This window comes from Varanus komodoensis, unplaced genomic scaffold (genome assembly GCF_004798865.1).
Source record: "Varanus komodoensis strain SLA01 unplaced genomic scaffold, ASM479886v1 scaffold1, whole genome shotgun sequence".
Taxonomy (NCBI): domain Eukaryota; kingdom Metazoa; phylum Chordata; class Lepidosauria; order Squamata; family Varanidae; genus Varanus; species Varanus komodoensis.
Genome location: NW_025335268.1, coordinates 95,740,292 through 95,765,395, shown reverse-complemented (window position 1 = coordinate 95,765,395; position 25,104 = coordinate 95,740,292). Strand labels below are relative to the sequence as shown.

The 25,104-nt window shown below is 42.2% G+C and overlaps 2 protein-coding genes across 3 annotated transcripts in view; both read right to left on the bottom strand.

Moving 5' to 3' along the window:
* NPM3 (nucleophosmin/nucleoplasmin 3) lies at window positions 1–21,112 on the bottom strand. Of its 2 annotated transcripts, XM_044437065.1 has the most exons (7): window positions 21,101–21,112; window positions 5,103–9,128; window positions 3,622–3,707; window positions 2,505–2,624; window positions 2,243–2,336; window positions 1,605–1,754; window positions 1–873 (listed from the first exon to the last, which is right to left on the bottom strand). In XM_044437065.1, exons 2-6 carry the CDS (start codon window positions 5,176–5,178, stop codon window positions 1,621–1,623), a joined length of 510 nt encoding a protein of 169 aa, XP_044293000.1. In that variant the 5' UTR covers window positions 5,179–9,128; window positions 21,101–21,112; the 3' UTR covers window positions 1–873; window positions 1,605–1,620. The 2 variants fall into 2 exon arrangements, 1 of the variants encoding a protein (XP_044293000.1); XR_006415406.1 differs by lacking the exon at window positions 21,101–21,112 and having other exon boundaries at window positions 1,473–1,754; window positions 5,103–11,553.
* The window catches only part of OGA (O-GlcNAcase), a 34,805-nt gene continuing 21,361 nt past the window's right edge, over window positions 11,661–25,104 (bottom strand). The window contains exons 11-16 of the mRNA XM_044437049.1: window positions 23,049–23,134; window positions 22,072–22,176; window positions 20,775–20,860; window positions 18,751–18,943; window positions 15,886–16,045; window positions 11,661–13,777 (exon numbers count right to left, since the gene is read on the bottom strand). Coding sequence (XP_044292984.1) covers window positions 13,641–13,777; window positions 15,886–16,045; window positions 18,751–18,943; window positions 20,775–20,860; window positions 22,072–22,176; window positions 23,049–23,134 — 767 coding nt within the window. The 3' untranslated portion in view covers window positions 11,661–13,640. The remainder of the gene's footprint in view (window positions 13,778–15,885; window positions 16,046–18,750; window positions 18,944–20,774; window positions 20,861–22,071; window positions 22,177–23,048; window positions 23,135–25,104) is intronic.

The window sequence follows — 25,104 nt, the reverse complement described above, 5'->3', positions numbered from 1 at the left end:
ATGTATTACAAACGTGTTTATTTTAAAAAGCAAGACACCTTTGTTAAGAAGTGGAGGCACAACAGTGCGGAACAACTATGGCCACAAGATTTAAATACAACATGGACATTTGGAAGTCCTGCCCTATGACAAGCTAATGAACTTCTTTGGGCATCAAGGGGGAAAAAGCAGTAAAACAGGTGGCAACACAGTCACTTTCAGTGGTACAAGATGAATTAGTAAATGGATTTTTAAAAAGCCCCGTATAAGGACATTTATAATTTGGTTAACACAGTAGGAAAATAAAAGATCTATACTTTTCCATAAAGCAAATCCTGCAAGTATTTTGATGGTGAGGAGGTGGAGGATCAGATGCCTCCCTAAGAGCAATTTCCCCAATCTGGTGCCCTCCAGATGGCGCACATTATAGCTCAATACATATGGAGGCCGCAACTGACCCACAGAAAAATATTCTTCCAGAAGTGAACTCAGTGGCATTACCCATTTTGGAAGGAACATGTCCTTTAAAAAAAGAGTGTAAAATGCATGGGGAAATTGAGGCTCTCTTAACAACTTCTCCTGGAGAAATAACTCAACACACATCAACAGCAGCAGTCGGCTGGTGCTTGGGACTCGTTCTAAGCACCAATAAGGTGTGCTCAGAAGGGTGCACAGTAGCTACCAGTCTTCCTAGGGAAAAAGTTCCTGAAAGGTGCTAGTAACTCTCCGGCATCTCCTCAAGCAGAGCAGCCTTCCCTGCATTCCTGGAATGAGTAGTGCTAATTACTTCCATTGGCCATCAGTCCCAGGCAAGGCAATACAAGAAAATACTTTTGTGATATTTAGCCGGAGAACAGCAACAAGGCATCACATGAAGAATTAAATCAGCAGCACCTGGCGGAAGGAAGGAAAGTCCAGTTTACCATATACATCAGGCACACTGGAGATGTAAGCTGCCCATCTGAAATGAGTCAGAGGGATTTACCTCCTCTCTAGGTTAAAAGGACAAACTACAGAACAGGCAATCAAACCAACTGGATTGGACCCCAGAGATACGGTTTCACCCCCAAAGGCGACTGTAACATCAGGGCAGGTAACCTGGTGCCCTCCAGATGGTTTGAACTGCAATTCCTATCACTCTGTCCAGTGGCTGGGAATGCTGGGATGGTGCAGTGCAAAACATCTGCAGTGCACTGGGGTTGCCTAGCCCTTGCTCAGACAGGACAAATGACTCACAGACGCAGTTTCTCCAGGCTTAGCACTGCAGTGGCCTGGATGGCCCTTCTCCTCCCCTTGCTCTCCAAGGCAGCAAGCCGGAGCTACGTGCAAGGAAGCAGTGGGATGCTCTGAACAGCCCTGCTGCGGGGAAGGGGCAGGGGCAAAGCAGTCACCATGGCAGAAGGCCTCCCTTCACTGGGCCGTTACTGGAAAAGGAAGCATCATATTGGGAACCCTCGGATTCATTGAACATGGTGCTATGAATGGATGGATACCTCCACAGGTCTAGGACAGCCTTCCACAAGCTGGATGGGCTAAAAATCCTGCAATCATTCGTTCTGAAAACCCAAGAATGGAATGGCGATTCTTTTGCAGGTGCTCTCTGGCCAGCTGAACCCATCGAGTACCTCTAGGGAAGCCGAGCTAAGACTTCTGTTGCTTCTTGGCTGGTTTGATAGGCGGCAGCTCTTCTTCCCCTTCTAAAGACTCATCGGCCTCACTAAAATCCTCCTCCTCGTCCTCCTCCTCATCATCTTCTGAAAGATCCTTTCTGTGAACTGGGAAACAGCCAGGACTGTTATTTCATAGTGAGATACAGACAATCCCTCCAGATCCCCTCTTCTTTGTCATTATGAGGCACCCTCACCTCCTGACTTCACGACAGTACAGGCAGCTCTAGGTAGCAGACTACCAACACACAGCAAAGTATCTCAACACAACATCCCTTGATCCCCTGCACTAAAGGATGAGTGTTTAGTCACAGAGCTGCCCCTGACGCACTGTCATGTCCTCCTTCCCACTTGGGTAATCACACTAATGACTAAAACATGCACAAACCACAGAAGGAATACACTATGGTGTAATGGAAGGTCGCACTTCAGATGCCAATGGCTGTACAGGTAGGCCACTTTATAAACATTAAAGAACGTGTCTTTTGGTGCATCCCTCCTTAAGAGCAAACAGTCAGTTCTTTGCATCCCTTAATTTCTGAAGGTATGACATTTTGCTCTCAAAAGCACCCCAAATCCCAGTCAGAATTTCTTACATATTTGGTGCTGTCCTGCAAGGTGGACAGGGCCAGATCCTGAACGTAGACGAAAGGTCACTGGAGGTTGGAACTCAAAATTGTCTAAACATAACTGTGGAAAGATAAAGAAAGAGAAATATCAGAGCAATTCTGATCAAGGTTTAGAAGGCTGGATTTGGCCTGTGGGTCTGAGATTCAGTAGCCACTATACACTGCCCGGTAGCCACCATACCCTCATCCATCCCCCCAGTAAATATCCAGTTCCAACAAACCCTTTTACCCAGGGCTGGCATGACAGCTTCAAGTTGGCTACTGGCACAACGATCTCCTTGTTCTGGTAGTCACGTCCTACAACCTCCACAATGTTGCATTCATCCTTGGCTGCTTCTGACAGGCAAACCTTGACAGTGGGAAGTGAAGGGACAAAGGAGCATAAAACAATTGTGGAACTACTCAGCAATGCTCAACTAGGAAGTAAAATGGTGTCCCAAGGCACCAATGTTGAGCCCCTTAAAGAAGCAAGTTGGGAGCATGCAGAAGAAAAGTGAACGATTGCCCAGTAAATGCAGTCTCCCCCAGTGCTACGCCTTCCAGATATTTTGATCCGTAACTCCCAACAGTATCAACAAATGGTCAAGAATGCTAGGAGTCATAGTCCAGAACACTTGGAGAGCATCAGCCTAGGTAAGACTAAAGTAAACAATAAAGGATCAGGCTCTCCCTCAAGGTCCCTTTATGGGGAGGGGGGAAATGGAACAAGAGTCTATTAGCCTAGGCTACCCAGGTTTCGGTTGGCATCCAACTAGCTCCTCCTTGCAGTGGGGCCACTTCCATCTATGGCAATTCACCCATGCCCAACCCGCCTATGCCCTCAAAATCTGCCTTTGGAGATTCTGCAGACCCTCTGTAGATGTAGGTACACAACAGGGAAGAGAAAGTCCCCTCTCATGGCACTCAGTTTCACCCTGTAGATTCACTAGCACCTTGTTCAAACTCACTGACCGATCCTCCTGTACGGAAGCCTTCTTCAGCCTGGCGCATTCCAGTTGTATTGGATCACATCTCCCAACTAGCTCACAGCATAGCTACCTTCTCAAAAGTTTGAGGAGCAAGATCCTATTTATTACTAACACGCTTCTACTTCTAGCCTCCTGGCAAGCTAGCTTAAAAAACAGACTTGGCAAAGGAGGGACACAGAAATCCACCTTTTCTCTGCCAATTCTCTGCATTTCCTTGCTGGCTGTGAAGAAAGAGGCATCCTTTCGCCACAGCTAGCACAAAGCAGCAGTCCACCTCTCCTGTCTCCTCTCATTTGCCTAAAAATAAGAGTTCTTAAATACAAAGCTGTGTTAAAGGACTTGGGTGCAAGTATCTTCTGAGAATGGGACCTCTCTTACCATATTCAGAGCTAGAAAGTGATCAGAGTCATCCTCTTCAGACACTTTAAAAGTGTAGGATCGGGCACTACCATTCAGCTCACATCCTGGGGGGAAAAGGAACCAATAAGTAAATAATGAAATCTGCAGGGCAGATTTCCGCAGAAAATGAACAACCTTCTTCTAACATTGACACTATATGACCCTCTTTATTCTTGCAGGAGAGCTTTGCACTCAATCTCAACATAGTCCCACCTGGTAGGAACCAAAAGGTAAAAGCCCTATAAAAATCCAGTGAGGTCAACAGCTGAAGGAAGGGCTGTGGTCAAAGAAAAAAAATCTTTAGCCCTGTTGGTAAAGATGGGTCACAGTAATGGAATATTCTTGTAGAGTCAGAGAAATTCAGGATCGGAGTGGTTTAGACTAACAGAGTTAAGTAGCCAAAGCTATTGACCAAAATCTGCCAGGGTTGTTTTTATGATTACATTATATTTCTATCCTGCTTCTTTTCCTTTTTTGAGGAAACCAAAGCAGAGTAAGTGCCTGGCTCAAAGTGAGTTTCATGGCCAAGTGGGAACTAGAACCTGCATCTCCCAAATCCCGGGTCCAACATTATAACTACTAGACCATACTAGTGCTCCAGTTTTTGACAGACTGAAGAGAAAATCCCACACATTTATAGCAAGGTATTAATACCAAACATACCAGAATTGCCTGTCATTTCTGTTTTGGATAACTCAGTTTGGGGACAGCTGCAGGATTTTAGCTTGGATTTCTAACAAAAAGCATGAATACCAGCACTACAGCCATGCCTTCCTATCTCCTACACAGAATCATTTTAGGAACATCAAGAAGGAACAGTACACAGTAGTAGTAATAGTAGGAGTAAAGCTAATCGGGAATACTAATAATAATCCAATTGTTTCATTTTGAGGAAAGGTGGGAGTTATAGAACTTTCCTATCTAAACTTGCAGAAAAGTATTTCCATAATGTGCTATGCCATGCTTCCAATAGGATGTATCTCTTGCTGTTTGATCCAATCGACTTTTAGAGTTCGGCTGTACCCAATGTGGTTCACAACCGAACTCATGGGTACAAGTCTCCCACTTCGCCACGTGTCTCCTTTGAACCAAATCCCCTCTTACAGTATGAAAGGCCCAATAAGCGTTGAGCAGAAAGTTCTCTGAGCCCGCCCATGCAACGAGCCAAGCCACGTGGAAGCATTAGAGCTTGGCCTCACATGCGGGACCGGGGTAGTTTGGAAGGCGCGGATGGCGCTGCGCGTTTTTCGGCGCTCCAGGCTTAGGGCCAGGAACCCAACATAAAAGCCCCGTTCAAGCAATGCCCTTCCAAGCCAGTTCTCCCCTCTTAATAGCAAATACCGTCGCACACCACAGAGTGCTCCCCCCCTCCCCGCGATCGCCTTACTTCCCAAACAGGAGCGGCGACCCCGACTAAGCCTTATTTGCAGAAGGCAAAATTCCAGCCTCTCCTTACCCACCGAATACGAAGCGGCTAGTGCATATCGACGGCTTAACCGCATCGACGAAGCTTTGCAGATTTAAGAAGGCAGCCATGCCTGCACAGAAAAGGCAAGCTAGAAGAGGAGGAAACAGGAAGCGGCCGTGCTTGCCACCCCTACCCGGCTTGGCTGGCCCGCCCCGACCGCAACGCCGATCGCTCCCCTATAGGAAGACCCCATCCGAGCTGGTGGGAGGAGACACCGGCGCACCTCCCATCAGGTAACGCGGAGGTTGCACTTGCCTTTGCAAATTCTGTTCTGGGAAATCCCTCTCTCAAAGGAATCCCTCGCAATTTCTTAAAAGACGACTTACGTCGCGTGCTTGCTCTTAAGGAAAAAGGGACTGTTTAAAGCATTGGCGATTCTGAAACGAAACGAATATTCAGCCGTGGAGTGGAGAGCAATCCGGGATGAAAGATTTCAGGAGTCGAGGAAATCTTCAGGATAGTTTTTCTGCCCGGTTCGCGCTGTAGCTCCGCTCTGTTGGCAAGGCGTGGGTGGGTGGCCTGTTCCAAAGGTTTGTCCTATGCGGGGGGCGGGGGGGGCGCAGTGCGCTGCAAGGTCTCTGCTTCAGTCCCAGGTATCTGGAGGAAGACCCAGCCTGAAACCAGGGGAAGGTGTGCGTCGGCTGACCGGACTTCTCCAACTTGATGCCTTCCAAATGTGCAGGATTACAACTCCCAGCATCATGAAGCTGATGGAAGCGATGAAAAGACTTGAAGGGCGGGTGTTTTGTCTTTTTGGTATAGAAACGGGTGAGATTACTTTATCCCAGGCTTCCCCGATGGGATGCTTTCCAGATGTGTTTATGTGGTTAATGAGCATTAACCACTAACCCATCTAGAACGCAGCAGGCTGAAGGCTGCAGTCACAGCTGAGCTTGGATAGGCCAGTGGTCGGACACCAGCTAAAGCAATGTTTTATTCAGTTTACTCCTAGAACTCAGGGTTTGCCCCATCCACAAACAAACAGCAACCTCAAGACAAGAACAATGCAATTTGGAAAATGACTCCATTGTTTTATTCTAATGAGGATCATGAGCGTATTCTTTGCTACTGAGTAATAATTTTGTTTTTCTTTTTCAAAATGACAAGGTGAAAAGTGAATACCCCTGGAAAGAATGGCTGTGGAAGGAGTGGTAAGAAGGTCAAGCAACTTCTGCTTTTTGAATTTGAAGGAAACAATAAAAGGAAGTTTAAGGGGGGGGGGTTGCCACTTAAACTTTTTTGCATTAGTAGGATTAGGCAGTTATGTGACATCGATGGAGACTCTATGAATGAAAGCCCTCCAAAATGTCCTCCTTCAACAGCCTTGCTCAACTCTTGTATTCAAAACTGTGGCTTTCTTCGTGGAATCAAGCTATCTCATATTTAGTAATCCTCTTCTTGTACTATTCCTTCTTCTGTCCTTGACTCTGCCAAGCATTATTTTCTTTCCTGGTTGAGTCTTGCCTTCTCATGATGTGCTCGAAGTAACCTGTTTTGGAATTTTGCTTCCAGGGCAGTTTCTGGCTTGATTTAATGTAGGGCCCACTAATTCATCTTTCTGTCAGTCCAGGGTATTTGTAAAGCTGTCCTTCAGCATTATGTTTCAAACACAGTGATTTTCTTCAGTGTCCACAAAGAAGCAGTGTAGCCTATAGCAAACCTCATCCTTCACTTCTTGTGTAGATTAACTACCACCCTGATACTGCAAACCATTATGAACTTTGGTTAGGAACTCCACCTGACAACATACATTGGAACGGTACAATGGATTCTGTGCATATTGGGGCATAAGAGGGAGTAATTTATCTGTTTTAAGCCACGTTTTTAATATTTGACCAACACTGTATCTGAGGAAGGTAGCTATGTATCTGAAAGCATCTGGTTAAAAGACAAGATGGTTATGGTTGTCAAATAGAGGATCTTTCAACCTAGAATACCAGTTTAATCTTCAGAGGGTAGCAGCAGGAATAGATGACAAGGGGTACTTCCTTTCCTAAATAAGTAAAACATATGCTGGTTGAGTTTCAGACTATGTATCCTAGCCAAAGACTGTGGGGCAATGCATACCCACACAGTAGTTGAAAATGGATAGTACGTTAACATCCTGGCTTATACCTTCTGTTAGTGATCCTGCCTTACTTGCAACCAACTTCCTGGGTAATCAAGGCCCCCTTCTCAGAATTAGGAACCTGAGGTAATGATTATTCACTCACCTTTCATAGCTCTGTGGGGAATATCAAGCAGCCTTGGTCGGCACATGGTTTTGAAAATGAGTGCTACTTACCACAAGTTCCCGTAGAGGCAAAGATGTTCTTCGGATGAATCTAGGCTTTGCTGTCTAGAACGGATTAACAACCAGTCAGAGCAGTGGTCTAGCTCATCACTTTTATCTGGAATTATCTGCCAAGTATCTAGAAAGCCACTTTTTGGAAAGGCCGGGCGATTTCCCAGCTGTGGGTGAAGGCAGGGGGTGAGTTTTTGAATGTCATATTTATAGTTGTTTATTCAGCGCAGTAAAAACAAAAGGGTTATTACAGTGGGATACTGATGGTGCTTTCCTGGCAGCTGGTTTCTGCTGTCAGATGTTAAAAGATGGAAAGGGAACTCACAAGTAGTGTGGATGGAGAAATCCCATAGAGAAACAGACATATTATTCCTTGCAGTAAGGCAGTTTCCTTCCTGTTCTGCGACAGAAAGAGTCCTAGTTCTGAAGCATTGTGTTTTTGCACTCCTAGTTGATCTGGCTATCATGCTTACCCCTCCCAATCTCCACTTGGGCTGGTACATTCCTTATACTTTGAATTTTATAGACCAATGTTAATATGGCGTTCCTTTAAGCGAGTGGTGATCTCCACAGCAAGCTGCTTTCTATGTCATGGGAGTCACAAACTGGTGATAATATAGAGATTAACCAAGAACAACTTGAGAAAGTTGTGCAATTTCCAGTATGGAAAAAATGAACAGTCAAATGAAGTTTAGGTCTGTGATTTAGCTATGTAAGGATATAACTAGAACTAAATTGCCTTTGAGGTTCTTCTTATTTATGTCCCATTCTCATCAATGTACTTGAACATCAGTTGCTGCAAGAACATCAAAATATTACATCAATATCACATTTTCCTTTTTTCACAGTTTTATTCCTTTTGTTAACCATAAAAATGCTTACAGATTGATCAGGGTAAACAAGAGAGCTCTAGCATTCAATATGAACTTACTCAGCACTGAGGTCTCTCATGGCCTTTTCAAGTCTTAGGCCATCATGGTTAGTTCATACATAAACTCATTCAACAAATTGTTCAATTTTCTTGGGTATGCTACAATTCCTAACATTTCCTGGACTGGGGAGATGCATGAAGAGATGGGGATTTTAGTGATCAGTATGGATGCTAGCCACAAGGCATTTGACTGGCTCCGGAAGGAGCAGATGCTCTTCCTCATCCAAGCTAAGTCCATCTACATAGTGTGTAATACCAATATAAAGATGCTATTGGGACTCAGCCATGCCAGGAGGAATTGCTGTTGCCAAGTCCCTTTTTCAGCACTGAGAATGTCAAAATGTGCGGAGTAACCAGTGGATGTGGTTGCACTTACTGATCTCCAGCCTGTGGTGCAATTTGCCCCCCCCCCCAAAAACCTCTCTTCCCACCCTTGCTTTTTGGATTCTAAGGGATCCAAGGCATTACAGCCATTATCTTGGGCTCAAATCACTGGGTTCTGAATTCTGCTGGGTCCAAAAGGTCCTGAAAGTCAACTGTCTTCATAAGGTACGCTACAAAGTTATTTCTACATAGTTCTGGAGAAATACTGAAAACCAGCACCACCACCTTGTTTTTGGCCAAAGGATCAGAAAGAATCTTGTACATACACTGTTACTTTCACCTACTTACTCCTTCCCCATACATTACGGTATCATGAATACCTTCCTCATCACAGCCAATGCTTGATATTGCAAAGATGGTGCAAAGCCTCATTTACAAGTCAAAAATTACTTATGTCTAAGCAAGCTGTATCAACTTGCCTGATTTAATTGTATTTCAGTTGCAAAATCTGGAGGGTTAGTGTGGAATTCTAGACAAGACACAGTAGTGACCACAAACTATGTCACAGTGGTCACAGTTATGACCACGACTACCACAAACTCTTGCTACCCATTCATTCAGTAGGAAGTTCTAATTATTTAAATTACTAGCCTTCAGCATAGTAGTTCCCCCAAGTATGCTAGTTAAAAGACCTTTATTAAATTAGCATGAATTGCAAATCTACTCAGAGCTGGAAAGAAAAGCTCCTGATGCCTATTATCAGGTACCCCACCACTCTCCTTTCTAGCCTTTCAAGTGAAGAATCTTCTCCTGTCCAGTTCTTGATATCTGGAATAATTATGCTACATCCAGTGAAGCCAATGCTCCTTTATTCTACTCTGAAAATTATCAGGAAGGATGCCACAGAGAACAGTGTTATATTACATTTCCAGGTCATTTCATTCAAGCAATATATGACTGTTTCCTACAGTTACTTATTCTGCAGGCCTCTAACAGGGGGATGGCCCTTCCCCATACACATTCTTTGGTGCACAAACCGAGCCAGATTCTCACAGAAAAGCCTGTTTTTCATTTTTGACCACATGCCACTAAAAAATACAATTTTTGCGCTGTTCAGTGAGGACTTGGGAGTATAATGAATTATTCCCCAAGGCTAGAAGAAAATTACTCACTTTTAAAGTAGATCATTATATCATTCCAGAACTTATTTTGGGTTTAAGTTACTTTCAAGTGTGAACCTTGGCTACTGATAGAATACTTACAGGTATACATAACAAGATATGTAGGCAACCTAGGCAAAGACAGCTGATATACTGCTACAGTAGTTTAGTCCCAATATCCATGCCTATTAAAAAGGGCAGCTGCAGTCCCCTTCAAAGTAAATCCCTGTGATCAAACTACCTCCTTCACCAGGACATAGTTATGGCACAAAAGATCAGAACTGTTGTTAGTCCACAATCCATCCACATCTGTCCAACCCCTTTTAAAATGCCTCTTCTCAATTTTCTCTAGTCTTGGTTGAGCAGCACCCTGGAATGCTTGTGCTGACTTTAGGTAGGACAGAGGGGGCAGCCACTAGTTGACTCCGCTTTCCCAAGGCTGAGCCAACCCTGGTCCCCTTCATATTGCTTCCTATCTAGAACTGTAGTACAGCAATAAGCCATGTGAAGAATTAAAACCTTGGACTTACCAAAAGGACACACTAGCCCCTAAGTTCCACATTAAGCACTTTAATAAAGGTAAGACTAGAAAGTAAAAATAGAATGAAAACTCAGGCGTACAGGAAGCAATAACAGTGCCACATTTTAAACAACTTTAGCAGTGATCTCTCATTTATATACAAAATAGTTCCTAATTTAAATGCTATGGGATTATTATATTGCATATCTATCCTGCCCTCCTCCTTCTTGCAAGGAACCCAAGTGGCTTTGAAAGTTTTGCAAAGATAGGAGGGGAGGAAGAGGAAGACAAGGAAGACAAGCACCCATCATCAACACCAAGGAAGGAGTGCATGTATCATTGGGATCAAACCTGAGAATTTGATGGCCGCACCACCTTCCCCTGCCAGATAGAATAATTAAGTTTTGCTGGGCAGCTTCCTGTCAGATGCTTGCTATGTGTGGAGTACATCCCTATGTAACAGGGAGCTAAGCCATCTGGCTGTACAAGCACTGGCTCTCAAAAGCAAAAGTCCCTACGATATTTTCTTCTTTGCAGTCTTGTCCACACGGTGTTCAGTTTTTGTGATGCAACAGGATTAGTGTAACAGTACAGCTAATGTGGTGGTGGTCATCATGTTGTGTACTGCATTTCAATAGCAAGAAGTGCTAACCTAAAAGATCACTTGAATCTCAGAGACCAACCGTATTCTGTCTCCCTTGACCACTTTTACCCATTTGTTAGTGTATACAAGAAAATTTGAGTACACTACCATTAACCTCATAACCCAGCATAAAATAAAATTCTAGAGAAAATCAGGGGAGATGGGGAATATAAAGTGAACAACCATGTCTATTTTTTAAAATGCCTGCTTCTTGTGGTTTCCAAGAGTTTGAAAATATATATTGTTAATGGAAAAAGCATTTAAAATACTTTCAAATCGACTTCAGGACACTACATAGTCTTTTGTTGCCTACTTACAGCCTTCAAAAATGCAGGGCATAATCCATCTTAATAAATACTGTGGCAAGAGCCCACTACTAGCTTCGCGAGATTAATTTATTTCTAAAAATGTTAGTTGTAACTTCTAATTACAACTTAAAATTAAGAGAACCACCCCAAATAAGCCTTCAGATCTATCCCACAATCCCTTTATGTTTAATATACTTACAAAACAGCACGCTTAGGATTAGGAGGAATGAACACTACTCAAGCTCAGAGTATTGATCTGCTATACTTGAGGCCAAGCAATGCATGTGTGCCTATTATGAACTACTCACATAATTAGTAGGCAGCATGAAAAATATTCTTCTCTAACCATTACTCTCATTCTGCAACAATACACAGAGACATTTTTACATTCATTTTGCAATTTATTCTATTTCTCACATGGTCTCCAAATACAATTATACACAGTCTGTTGTTCTGCTACAGATACAGTAGGTCTAAAGACAGTCATGAAAGTGGCATTCCAACTGTATGCAATGAAAAGTGATAACGATGAAAGCTGGGTTAAAGCATTGCTTTGTAGTCCCAGAACAAGGGACTGACCCAGACTTTCAAGGCTATCATACAAGTAACTTAAAACAGTGATAAGAGAATCTGTGTTAACAGTATAAAAATCAAAGCTATCCCCTCCCTCAAAATGTATAATGCCATAAATCCAGAGTTTTTTCCTGGTATCTGATGAAAACAAAACCAAGTGGCTAGATGCTTTGTATATATTCAAAGACAAAGGAAACTCATGAATGCCAGCTTGGAATTACACAAGATCTATCGTAACAGTTCAGTGACTCCCTCCCCAAGTGAAATGTATATGTTGCAGCTTAAATGCTTTGCTATTAAAACTGTTCACATAGTGAAAATCAAATACCTGTGAGTGTATCTATAACCAAGGCCAAACACCAGCTTCTCAGTAGAGGCTGCAAACTATTTGGCAGTAAATTGCCATTTGAAAGAGAAAAAAAGTATAAAGCTTCAGAATCTACATCGATGGAAAGGATTTAAAAAAGATCACCTCAATTTCTACCGTCCCTAAAAAGAAATATTTTCAAACTAAACAAAATAGTTGATTGTAGCAGGTGACAGAAATGAGGTGAGGTGTTAGCCAATTGCCTTGTGAGAACAATGCATTAAATGGAACAGTAATACCTCCTCCAATCTAATGCACCTACTTCTTATTACAACTACTAGCCATGCAGATTCCATTTGTAAGATTTCAGTGAAAACCTTAATATTTGGAACAGGCAATAATAATAGAAGTAGGTAAGTAAGTTGCACAAATGTGCTTATTTTTGTCCACAAAGAAGTCTCTAAAATGAACATGGCATGAAGATCTTGATTTACTCAGACTGAAGGACTTGGAAACGGGCCCTAAGTATTCCCTCTTTCATCCACCCAGGCTGGGTAGGCAACTGGCTGGCAGTAACAATCATCTCACTGGATCACCCTCTGACCAGCTTTTCCCCAGTAGGAGGCCATGTTGACTTTTTGCGAATTTATCCCCTAAATGACCTTTCTAAATCAGCACTCCTTTTTCTAAACCTACCTTTCTAATGAAGGGTATGAGGCATGGAAGAAAAGGCCTGTTGTGAAATTGGCTCTAGCCTCTCTTGTAATTCGACGTTATTCAAAAGTGCTGTCCCAGAGCTATACCACTTTGCTTTGGAAAGCAAAAGAATTACAAAACGATTAAACACAAAGTGTTAGCATACAGCGAGTTTATATATATTTACACACTGAAATTTACACTTCCGCACTGAGTGACTTTGCCACAGACAAATGCACAGTTTATCCCTACGAAGCACAAAGCTTAACCAATATTCTTTAGAGGTGATGGCCATTCATTTCCCTATAGTAAGTATGACAGCCAACAAAACCTAGAATTGTCCATGTCAGCCTTTCAGTAATTGACCAACACAGACACCCTGCTTTCCTCTGTTGAGATTTCACTTTCATCTCCTTCATCCACCTCATGACATATGGGAGAAGTATGTCATGGAGAAGACAGCCATTCTGTTGAGTACAGAGGTGGATGCATGGAACTGCCACCAGTACCTCTGGGAATTCATGCAAATCACTTCCCAAGGCTACATCGTACGCAGTATTCCTTGGCACTTCACTTAAGACCAGGAAATGAGGATGACCAGTATCCGTTTTCCAAACAGTGTATTGAGCAGCATCCCAGAGAGGGTAGTGGGTAAATTTTCTTGTAACTCCTGTCAGGCCAGCTGACTGCTGCCTTTGCACAGACAGACAATAAGATAAACCTCGGGCTCACCACTCTCCAATAGTTAGGTGACTACAGTATCAAAAGTTCACTGACAACCTCCTTACAAGCTTCTTCCAAGGATAACAACATCCTTTGGAAATCCCTCCATTTTAGCTATTTCGAAGCATCCCAGCTTACTGTAGAATTCCAGGATCCTTTTATCATCCGGCCTCACTTCACAGAAAGCCCCACGAGAGCCTGGAGAACAGGGAGACATTTGGGAAATAAATGGGGAAGCAGAAGGGTTACTGTAATAAAGCTGAAACTCTGCAAACACTGTTGGATTCTCTCACCAGTTGAAATCCCATTGACTCACAATATAAGTAATCAGACTAGCAATAGCTTTGTGTACCTCATCCTACTTCCTTGTATATGCCAACCTATCAAATCCCCACCCTCATTATGCTGAAGTCCTCCAGAAATTCAAGGAAAGCCAATGACCCCACACAGGCTGGGATTCAAAAAACATTTTAGGCATGCCCATAGGTTTTTAACAAATGGTCTCGAATTCAGGCTGCCATTGCAGTCTGCTCTGGAACCTTCCTGTGAGCTGACAGGGAAACTCAAAGCCTGCTTGGACACATGGAGGTAGCTCATTATTTTCTGGATCTCAACTACTGGAGAATTCACAAGCACTATTATTAGGCAATCGATACCAGCTGTTGAAAATGTATGATCAATACCATTATTAGGACCAAGCTTACACACAGTTTTGTGACGATTTTGGAGATTTTTTCCCCTCACAGAGTGATACATGACTGTCTAGGACAGTGGTGGCACACCTATGGCATGTGTGCCACAGTGGGCACGCTGAGCCCCCTCTATGGGCACGCGAGCCAAGTTGCCCCAGCAGCCAAGCATCCGATAACAGCGCACACAGGGGCCATGCGCATGCTCAGAAAGGAGTAGTGGTGCCAGGCGATGACGTCACAAGCCGCGACTCATTAGCCGCGACTCATCCGACCTTTCCCATGGCCGGACAGTGCACAGCCAAGGGTATTGGACTTGCTGTGAGATTTTTCTAAACTAAAACCTCAGTTTTCAGGTTTCATTGTAGTGTTGGCACTGTGCGATAAATAAGTTGGCTTTGGGTTGCAGTTTGGGCACTTGGTTTCTAAAAGGTTCGCCATCACTGGTCTAAGACTTGAAATGATGATGTAAATAACGAAAGTTGGCATGTCATTGCCCACATTTCACCCTGCCGTGTGCCACCCCCTGTACTCCCCCTGTACTCAAAACCCTCATATTTACTATTGTGTCTGTTCCTGTCAAGAATTATTTAGATATGCCAAAAGAGTAGCAACTGAACAATGACACAACATTAAGCCAACTGTGCTTGCAACCTGCAGTGATTTTGCTCTGTATTATTACAAATTAGAGAAATGTCAGTGCTGCTGAATGGGGGACAGGTGCAAATAAGCCTATCATAAAGGTCAATACTACCCATCATCTTAACATAAAACATTCTTCCTGCCTATTATACAAAATCCACTAAAAATTAAAATATCTACGTATGATCATTATCAAGCCTACATATAAATATCTAAGAATATTCTCAGCAGCTTCAAAGAAACTTCAGCAGCCAAAATCCCCTCTGACAAGTTGAAGGACAAGGGCAAGTTTAACAGATGGGTTCCCTTTAACAAGGAATTTCACAGCAAGGATATTACCATTGACCATTCTTTGGTAATCCCTTAAAAAACCCAGAGGCTGATGATGTAACTAAGCAGAGAAAGACACATCTTGAGGCCTTGAAGAGAGGCACACACAGTGAAATCTGTGTCTGTGCACTGGCAGAATGGCATCACCTGGAAGAACAGGTCCCCATGCAGCCCCACCCTTCCAAAGTCACTCAAGAGCTTTGGGGTACCCTTGGGAGAAGATTTCAGGGTGCAGAGGAGGAAGGAATGGGAAGCATCCATTGTGTGGGCACACATCTGCTCACACAGCATTGGGTATGTTCTTCAAAATGATGGCGACAGCAACCATGTAGGGAGCCTAGCTGTGAAATACTGGGCCAGGCGCTATTTCTGAACACTCTTTCAAGGCAACTGCACAGAGTGCATTGTAACAATCAAATGATGAATATTCTGGTTCTGCATTGCAAATATAACATGTCTACTTTGTAGGAAGGTAAAGAAACAGGAATAGCTTTGCACATCCCTGATTATTCAAGTTCCCATCTATGTTAAAGGATAACATGAACTCCTCAAAGCCATAAACTTTCCAACAGCTTATGACTGTGGTGAGTTGTTGTAGGTGCCTTAATACCCCAGTAGCTAAAACAGTCAGTGACACGTGCTTACCATTTGCCTTGAGAGAGGACAGTAGGCAGGCCATCATGCTTTTCGCCACACTTGGATCAGTCACTTTTTTATGAATATCAATCTTTATCAGTGATGGGAAGTTGGCAAGGAATGTTTCTGGAAGAACTTCTTGCTCTTCATGGAAGCTCAGCATGATTTTCTGTAATATACACAATAGGAATGGTCTTTCAACACCAAAAACTGTTCAGTGAGCTATGCTGGAAACATGGTATGCACTTTATGGACTTCTGATATCCTAGACTTCTACATTAATCCCCAAGCATCAAAGCTAACACAGCTAAATCCACTGGCTTTCAAGCAACCCCTTTCTTTATCCAAAATAGGACAAATATACAAATGTGAGATATTGTACCTATGTCAACTACCAATGGTGCAACTATCAGGACTTCCCATTTGAAAACTGCCATCTCTCTTATTGGTCTACCAGTACAATTTCTAGGCATGTTGCCACCACTGTTTACTTATCTCAATAACTTTTTGAAGCCACTTCAACTATTGGTATAAGAACTTACACCACTGGTATGTGTGCGCACATGTATGCACACAAAAATGACAGTCACTGACTGTCCTTGCACAACACAAAGCCACAGAGGCTTACCATGTCATCTGAACCCACAATACTTTTGTCAAGCTGGCTTAACTTTGGCTTATAAGCTACCATCACAAATCATGGCTTGTTTAAAGTGCCTGGTTGTGTTGTTTGAACCCAGACAAGGCAACCCATCATGACTTAAGCTAAATCCCTGCCGAGGTGCTTGGCAAGAGTGTCAAAATATCCTTGTACTCGTTCCAAGTGGCTACTGAATGACCACCATTTCCAGCCACCCCCAAAGTGGCCAAGAAGTATTAGAGAGCAGATGACAGGGACTTCTTCCCTCCCTGTTATGACTGCAAAAGCCTTGTTCCCCTTTCAGAGACTGCAAAAGTCAGCTGTTGAACCTCCTTTCATGATCCCCATTTTAATAACTATGCAAAATCTCTCCTGGTGGTGCTGACCATGGTTGCCCATCCTTTAAAATAACATTTTGGTCCCCCATGACACACACTAATATTTTCATCTATTTTTATTTTAATTTCTCCTGTCTAATCTGTGCAAATCCAGCATTCCAGAGTAATTCTGTTTATGCACACTGCAAAACTGGGATTTGGGATGTATGCCTGCTGCCCAAGTTCAGTAGTGCAGTGCCCACTTGAGCTGCAGGTGGGTTAGGGGTTAGGGTTAGGAAGCATCTGAAAGCTATCAAAAGGTAAACTGTCAAATGCTTCCAAATGGTGTTGGGAAGATATCAAGCAACCTCTCAGGGACATGCAAATCTACGAGTGGATTCCATATACACATATATTTTGGTAGGTATCAGACAGAACTTTTTAAAGTGGGATTTAGAGGTCTAAAGATATATGCACACTTTCCTGCCAAAATAATGGGAGAGGAGGTTTTAATCCTTTCTAAATTAAAAAAACAGAGTTCTGATTTCAATGGCTGTTAAAAGTACTGTTAAAAGTACTTATTCTCATATATGGGATCTCCGCAACTTTTGCAGGTTATGGTATTAGCCTCTTTGGGAAACTTGCAAAACTGAGTGCACTCCTGGGACACCTGAGCTCCTTGCTGTGAAAGGGGTGCTTGAGTCCCAAGTTTGAAAGCATGTAGCAGCTTATCTTCTGATAACTCTCAAAGTCTTCCAAAGGGGAAACTAATTGCAGCCACAGATGGGCATTGCATAGGGTGGGTACCTGCTAGACTTAGCCAGCAGGCACTTCCATACACAATACCCATCACCCGTTCCTGATGTATGCAAAAAAGTGTTACTCCAGAGTGCCAGATAAGCACAAATCAGGACACAGATATTTTAAAAATATTAACAATATTTGCACATACCATGGAGGAGAGATTTTTTTTTTTTTGGTTAAAAAGGGTGGGCAACCACAGGCACCTTGGTTGCCCTTGGAAGAACCCTGGAGGGACTACCTGTAGCTGCTTGATAGCAGCCCTTTATAATCCTTTGCCTCCCCCCTCCCCCCACCACCTTTTTTTAAATGGAAAAGGCCACAGCAAGCCAAAACAGCTCATGATTATGACAAGGACAACTTCGTGCTCTCACAGTGCCCCCTGGGATTCCTCAGGAGGCCCAAGGGAGCAGGGGGGCGGGCCCAGTTCCTATGCTGGGCCCAATCTTCTGCATGCTACACATGCTGCAGTGCTGCTTATTAATAATCCAACTACATTGTCCACTGGAAGTAACATTCTGTCATTTAGAATTATACATAATCATAAAATTGTGCCCATGACTATAACAATGGAAAGCTATCAGGTACAATTGTTCTATTCAAATTTTCTAAGGATGAAACTTCCTTCAACTCAAAGTTATTCAGATAATTATAGATAAGGGGTGTCTGGAGAAGAGCTGGTATTTGAAAAGGTCCAAGGCAAATTGTTCCCACTATTACCAGGAGACTAAAAACATGGAAAGGAAGCATGGCCATGTTTGTTTATTATAGTAACATCCTGCCTTTTTTCCTTTCAAGGAAGCTTACATAATTCTCCTTCTCTTCTCAATCTTATCCTCACAACAAGAATCCTGTGAGGTAGGCTGGGCTGAAGGTCTGTAAGTGGCCCAGTCTCCAAGTTAGCTCCATGGATGAATGGAAACTAGAAACCAGATCTCCTGAGTCCCAGTTCCACACTCTTATCCACTACACCACACTGTTATTTTTATTATATCCCATTTACCCACTATTTTTCATGGAGGAAGTGGAGACTAGAGACCAGATCTCCTTGTTCTCTAGTCCAACATTCTAACAACCATACCACAGATGTACAGCAGGCATACATGGATGACTAACCTCTGCCTCCGATAACTCCTTATCACTGCTTGGCTTGCTATACTTCTCCTGCATGAAAGGAATCCAGGCAATTTTGCATTTCTTAATGAAAGGAGTTACATCAACAGTGCCCAGGGCATAGCCACAGATGCCATCTTCATCTTCCAGGACAAAACAGTAATCTGGGCTAAGAGAAAGCAAGCCACCTACCAGCCTGAGGGGAAAAGAAAAGAAAGGTCAGTTGAGTCCAGAGTGACAGAAAGCAGAAATAATCAAAGTCACATTAGATTACAAATGTGATACAGTACACCTACTGAACTATTATTCCAGTGTAGTCTCATAATGAGATCAAGAAGTCATTAAGATATAACTAAAGCAATATACTATTGTGCACATTTAAGCAAAATGTTTGAGTCTAAGAGTGCTACTATGATTTAAGACTTATTAAATGCAATGGGTTGGGAAGTATGCAAAGCACAAAATGCCATCTGTGGGATTTTCTTCAAAAATACTTTAGATCTAATAAAGGAAAAAAGAACTGGCAAAGTCTGAAAGTAAAGTAGTAAGAAATGTGCAGGAAACAGAGAATGAATGGATGCCAGAAAATATAAAAAGATACAGCTATGATGGTTTGGGAAAGATTGTGCACATGTGGGTTTTGAGAAAAGTTGTGTAGGTAGAACTCTGGCAAATAGCAAGAAAGGCTGCTCCTAGCTGCAAAGGGGGGGGGGGGGTGGAAAATCAACATCTGAACTTGTGCCTTAAATGGAATGTGAAGTAGAAAAGGAAGAGTAGCAGAAGGTTTTAAATGTAAACATTAGGTTGGTATGAGGAGCAGACAGGGACAAGTACAGAAGACTGGTACAATCACAGTAGAAGGAAAAGAGTATTTTGGTTGTAATGGATGTAATCAGTTCTGGATGGTTGTCTCACAAATGCAACACATGACAAAACATTGCAATTAAACCAAACAGAAAGGAAATAGATTAATTTATTTACTGAGTTTTTATCTTGCTTTTCAGACAACTGTCTCCCAAAGGAGCTCACATCAATAAAGAGTCCAGCCTCGCCATCCCATTACAAACTAAAATGAAAGAACACATAAGAGAAAGGCAGTAGGGAGGAAAGGAAGAACAAGGGGATCATTTTTTCCAAAAACAAAATGAGGTAGTGATCTATAAGTGGGCATTTCAGTGCACGTCAGTCAGACTCATGTTGCTTGCTTATACGAAAGGGGAGTTTCATTGGATAAAGGAAGTACACTTTTGAGCATGGCCATATGGGGAATCCCAGGATGCTCAGATTTGGCCACAAAACCTGACTTCCTTCTTTCTAACAGTGGAAAAGTTAGATTTGCACCACCTAGCAGGGGTGGGCAACTTGTGACCATCCACGTGTTTCAGCCCACAACTCCCATCATTCCTAGCTGATGAACTCCAATTAATAGCTGGAAAATGGGGGACTCATCCACTTGGCTAAAACATTTCTGTTGATCTGGTGCACAATAATAAGAAACTACCTGTGTGGTTTCTTGGCAGTACTGCATTGAGCTAGGTGAGTCAGAAAGGAAAGGCAGTATCTAGTATCCAGATAGTTTATAAATTCTTATTTCCAAACCCTGACATGCATTCAGCAACCAATTAGAATGCCTGCTAAATCCTGAAAGATTCCTGCTCATCTCAGAAGCTTGCCTGCTATCTTTCAAAGGGTGATGCATCCTGGCTTTATTGTGCTATAACCCTACGTGGTTGCCTGTTTGCTTCTGCTCCACAAGTTTCATGTCTATTCTCAAGTATTTGTTGAGAGTAGCCAACCATTAATGAAATCAGCAAAACTGCCAAACTTCTGGCTGAACATGGCAAAGTGCAAACCAGAAGCCTACATAATTATTATTAACTTGTGTTGCCAAGGCACTGTAGTTTCCTGCTTTTCCCAGATGCTTTGAATATTGCATTGACATTTCTGGGCAGCAAAAAATGATGTATCATTACTACAAAACAATACAGAATCAAATGCATGTAAGATTTTCTCAAGAGTATACATACTTGTCACCAATTAGGTCAGGCTGACTATGAAAAGGCTGTTCAGTTCCATCATCATACATTTCTCTGCAGATTTTGTATACAGATGCCTAAGGAAATACACAAAAAAAGCATTATACACATTTGCACCACCAGCAAGCACAAACTTTGGAAGCCATGCTGCTCCACTAAAATGGGAATGGTAATTCTATAGTTAGATTCCATGGTCCCAAATAGGCTTATATTTGACAGGTACTACACTGAAAATGCAGGTTCTGTAAGGAAATTTCATTTCACTGGGTGGCCTTGGGAGACTATTACATTAATCTCATGATAGACTCCGGAGGTACTTAGACAAAAGTGGAGCACAAATATGTCAGATACATAAGTGTCTAAAAAAACAGATTCTGTTCAACTACTTTGTATGACATTTAGCTTTGCTCCCATTAGCATTTACAGCTATTTGTTGTAAATATATATTCTTGACTTCAGCAACAGAAAGAACATCCTTTTGTCTGGTAAATTTGAAGCCAAAATAAGATGCTTCAGGGAAAAGGGATGCATAAATTTAATAAAATCTATACCATATTTCTGCTGCTCTTTTAATTCAGGCCTCCCATTACAAAAATGAACTTTAATGCAGGATGTGTGTGGTGACCATGAAAAAAAGGTTTGAAAAAAAATAGTATGATATACAGCTCATCCCATGCATTTTTATTTAGATGCAATCCTATGCATGTGTAACTAGAAAAACAAAACAAAAAACAATTCCCTGCCAGCTATCCTGGGAGTTTAGGACTTTTTTCTGTCAGAACACATATAGGTATGCACTCTAAAGGAGTTTAACTTCAAATGTGTGGAAGTATTTCCCCAGATATAAAGTAGAGGCTGCAAATTCTCATATGAGATGGGAAGCATTATGGAGTAGTGTTCACTCTATAAATTAAGCATATTATAAAAATCCTTAATTCCATTAGAGGCTGCCTAAACCTGTTTAACTAAAGGTAATTAAGGCAGCTAACTGGACTAGAAGCACAATGCACTTCACATTTATATTCACTTCCACAAGTGGGTTCAGATAATTGCAAAAAGGAAGTAGGAAAAATCTATTCTAAGTGATTGCTGGGGCTACCAATGATTTGCAGTTAACCCAGAATGTGGCAACAACAGAAACTTTTCCCGTTTGAGTCATACTTCTTGCATACAATTAAGACATTCATCAAATAGACTTGAGAAAGTAAAAGGCAACACTTTTTTCAACCAATGTACTTTTTCAAACCTAAAGAACAGTGTACAAGAATGGTCAATGAATTTTGGTTACCTCATCTTTAGGAAAATAGGGCCTGATGGTGTAGACTTTAGAAGTAGGAGTCAGAGGAGGTGGCTGAAAAAAGAGGTCATTTGCTCCTTCAATAGGCAGCAAACGCTGTGAAAATAAAGAGTTAGCATGAGTGCTGGAGAAGCAAGATGCTATACATTCTTGGGCGTGCAATGCAGACTCCCAAGTTAACTTTTGCTACTGCAGGTACCCCAGAGGAAGGTACGGTTTTGCAGGCTTTACAAATGTAAGGACCATTTTGCCATTTTATCTGAATAGATGATTTAAGACACACAACTGTTATAGCACTTAATGGGGTTTACATTAAACTCATTTCTGCTTTAGCATGATTTCGCCAAATCTCATCTATGCTCTCAGCATAACATAGCCATGTCAGGAGGAAAGGTTTGGTCTGAAGAGGGTTAACTGGTCAGAGGAGACACTAACCCCAAAACAACGTGCTGACTCAATTGGCTGTGCGCAGAGAGCACCTGTGAGGGGGAAGAAAGTAAGCCCCTGAAAAATCCATGAGCAAATTCAAGCACAAAACAAACAAATGAACAAACAAGACTAATTGCCAATTGGGTTACCAGGAACATACACTACAAATTTTGTATTTTTGAAGAAGCCCAGAGTACGTAACATGAAGGTCTCTTTGTTCATGGAGTTCTCGTTGGCAGATAAGCAAGCGCGCATTGTGCAATTGCGGGCGCAGATAAAAACGCTGTGCGACCTGCAAAGAAACAATGTGAAATGTACAACTAAAGCCGCTGCGCTTCGCAGGCGCGTGGGAATGGCAGGATCTCCTTGGGATATTACTGTAGAAATGGGAGGAAAATTATTTAAAAACAAAGCTGTCAGGCTATTTGTGTTTTGGACCAGAAAGCCTTCGGCAGACCAAGCCTTCCAGCCCTCCGATGCGCAATAAACGTTTTCTCAAACAAAGACAATGTTATTCAGTTGTGAATTCATATTGATACCTGGAACTCTCCTGCTAGACCACCTCTAAAGGCCCAGGGTTCTTGGTCTCCACTTAAGAACTGTGCTGAAGATTGACTACGACACCCTGTGGAGATCAGATCCAAGCGGAGAACGTTACGAGAAGGGGGATTTGTCCTGAGATACTAAAATGTCCAACAAGCTAACACACACTTGGTGGGAAAAGTTCTCTAACTGTGCTATGATCCAAGAACTTGCAGGGCTGCAATAATGTTGCAGGATTGGTAAAGATTCCTATTTATTAGGTGCTTGTGCCCTTTATCAATAAAACTAAAAAAATGCTAAAGAATGTTAGTGAGCAGACAATTCAGTATGTTAAAAGTTGCCAGTATGTCCTGTTCCACACATGTACGTGAGAGATACAAAGATAGACAGTCCTTTTTTTAATACACTAAGAATACTTAGAAGTTCTGTGGAACAAGGAAACAGCTGCTCAGTTCCATCTGTTACAGGATTACAGTAATCAGCCATTATTACAGCACCTTGAAAATACTTGGACCTGTCTGAAGTCACATTTTCATATTGTTTGAATCTTGCCAGAAAACTAGGTTTGGTATGGAATAAAATAGCCTAAGCAGCTATGTGAAACAGAGGCTCATATAAAAGATTAAAACCATCTCTGCCCATTTCCATGGCTCTGCTTATACAACAGCAATCACTGAACACAGTATACACTGTGTTACCAATAAAGGCAACAAGGGCCTGTTCCAGCATTTCCGTTCATCCGCCTCAACTGTATCAGAAATGCCACAATTCCTCACAGCCAGTCAGTACTGAAAAGGGCTTCAAAGCCCTCTGAAAAACATATTTAAGAACTGGGCTGTAATTATCATCACTGGCTCGGCTTCGGCAACAGTTATCTGCTCTCCGAGCAATAAATCCAATTAACATAACCAACCTCTTTGAGAGGATATGAGCAGGTGAGTAACTGATACGGGGATTAAATGACCTGCCTAGTCTTCTGATAAGATAAGCTGCGCAAGTTTGTTTCTTCTTGTGAACAGCGACCTACTTCCTGTTCAAGTAACAATCTCAGATCAGTACAGTCAGATGTGCCATGCTAGCCAGGCAGTCTCAAAGCGAACCAAGCCGGATGTTGATGCTTTGCATCAAATTGTGAAAGCAAATCTTTTGATATAGCAAGTTTGAGATGACCCCAAACATGCAAGTTTGAGTTTCAACTGTTTCCATATTAGAGCCTCTCATGTAGAGAGACATTATGTATTTCATTTGTAACTTGGAGTACTTCTCCTTTGAGACTACATCGTAACTAGCACTCCAACTATTATACACTTTATAGAGCTGCATGAATGAAGAGCTGTATGAATGAAAATCAAGAGTTAATGCCTGAGTCGCTGCGCAAATGTGACTTCAGCCCATGCCTACTGTCCCTAATCTGAGCTGCCTCACAGACAGAACCTTCCCATCTTAAATTTATTAATCACGACACGCTGAGAGCATCTGGCGTGGTCCATCCAATAGCAGTAGACACTTGTGCTGAAGATTCTCCCATCTGCACACATTGGGGAAGAAGATAGTAGAAGGCATTAGTAATCCATAGCAGTATTATCCACACCAATTATAAACTGAATGCTAGCTGGATTGAAAGAAAGGGAAAGGAGATCAGCCTTCAGTGGACCACCAGACTCATCAGCATTCTATGGCTAGACCATCCTGATTTACTTTTAAACCTATGCACATCAAATGATATGCAAGTTTTATCACTATATAATTAAGACTGTCAACTAATGATCATGGTCCCAGCCATTAATGACAGAATCTCAGCTAGCAGATCTTAGGAGAGATACTGAGGTGAATGTATCAAATGGAATTTAAAAATGCTCTGTACTTTTTAGCTGTGTCAAAGGGGTCCCAGGTATCCCATGAGAGCCACAAACAGCAGTCTGCTCAGAAAACTGTCAACCTCAGGCTAGGACATCAAAAGATTAGTCTTTAACAAACTCAGCAGCCATGCTAAGCATCTCTCTTAATCATAATACACAACATTTATATTTTATTGAGGATTATATTAAGTGG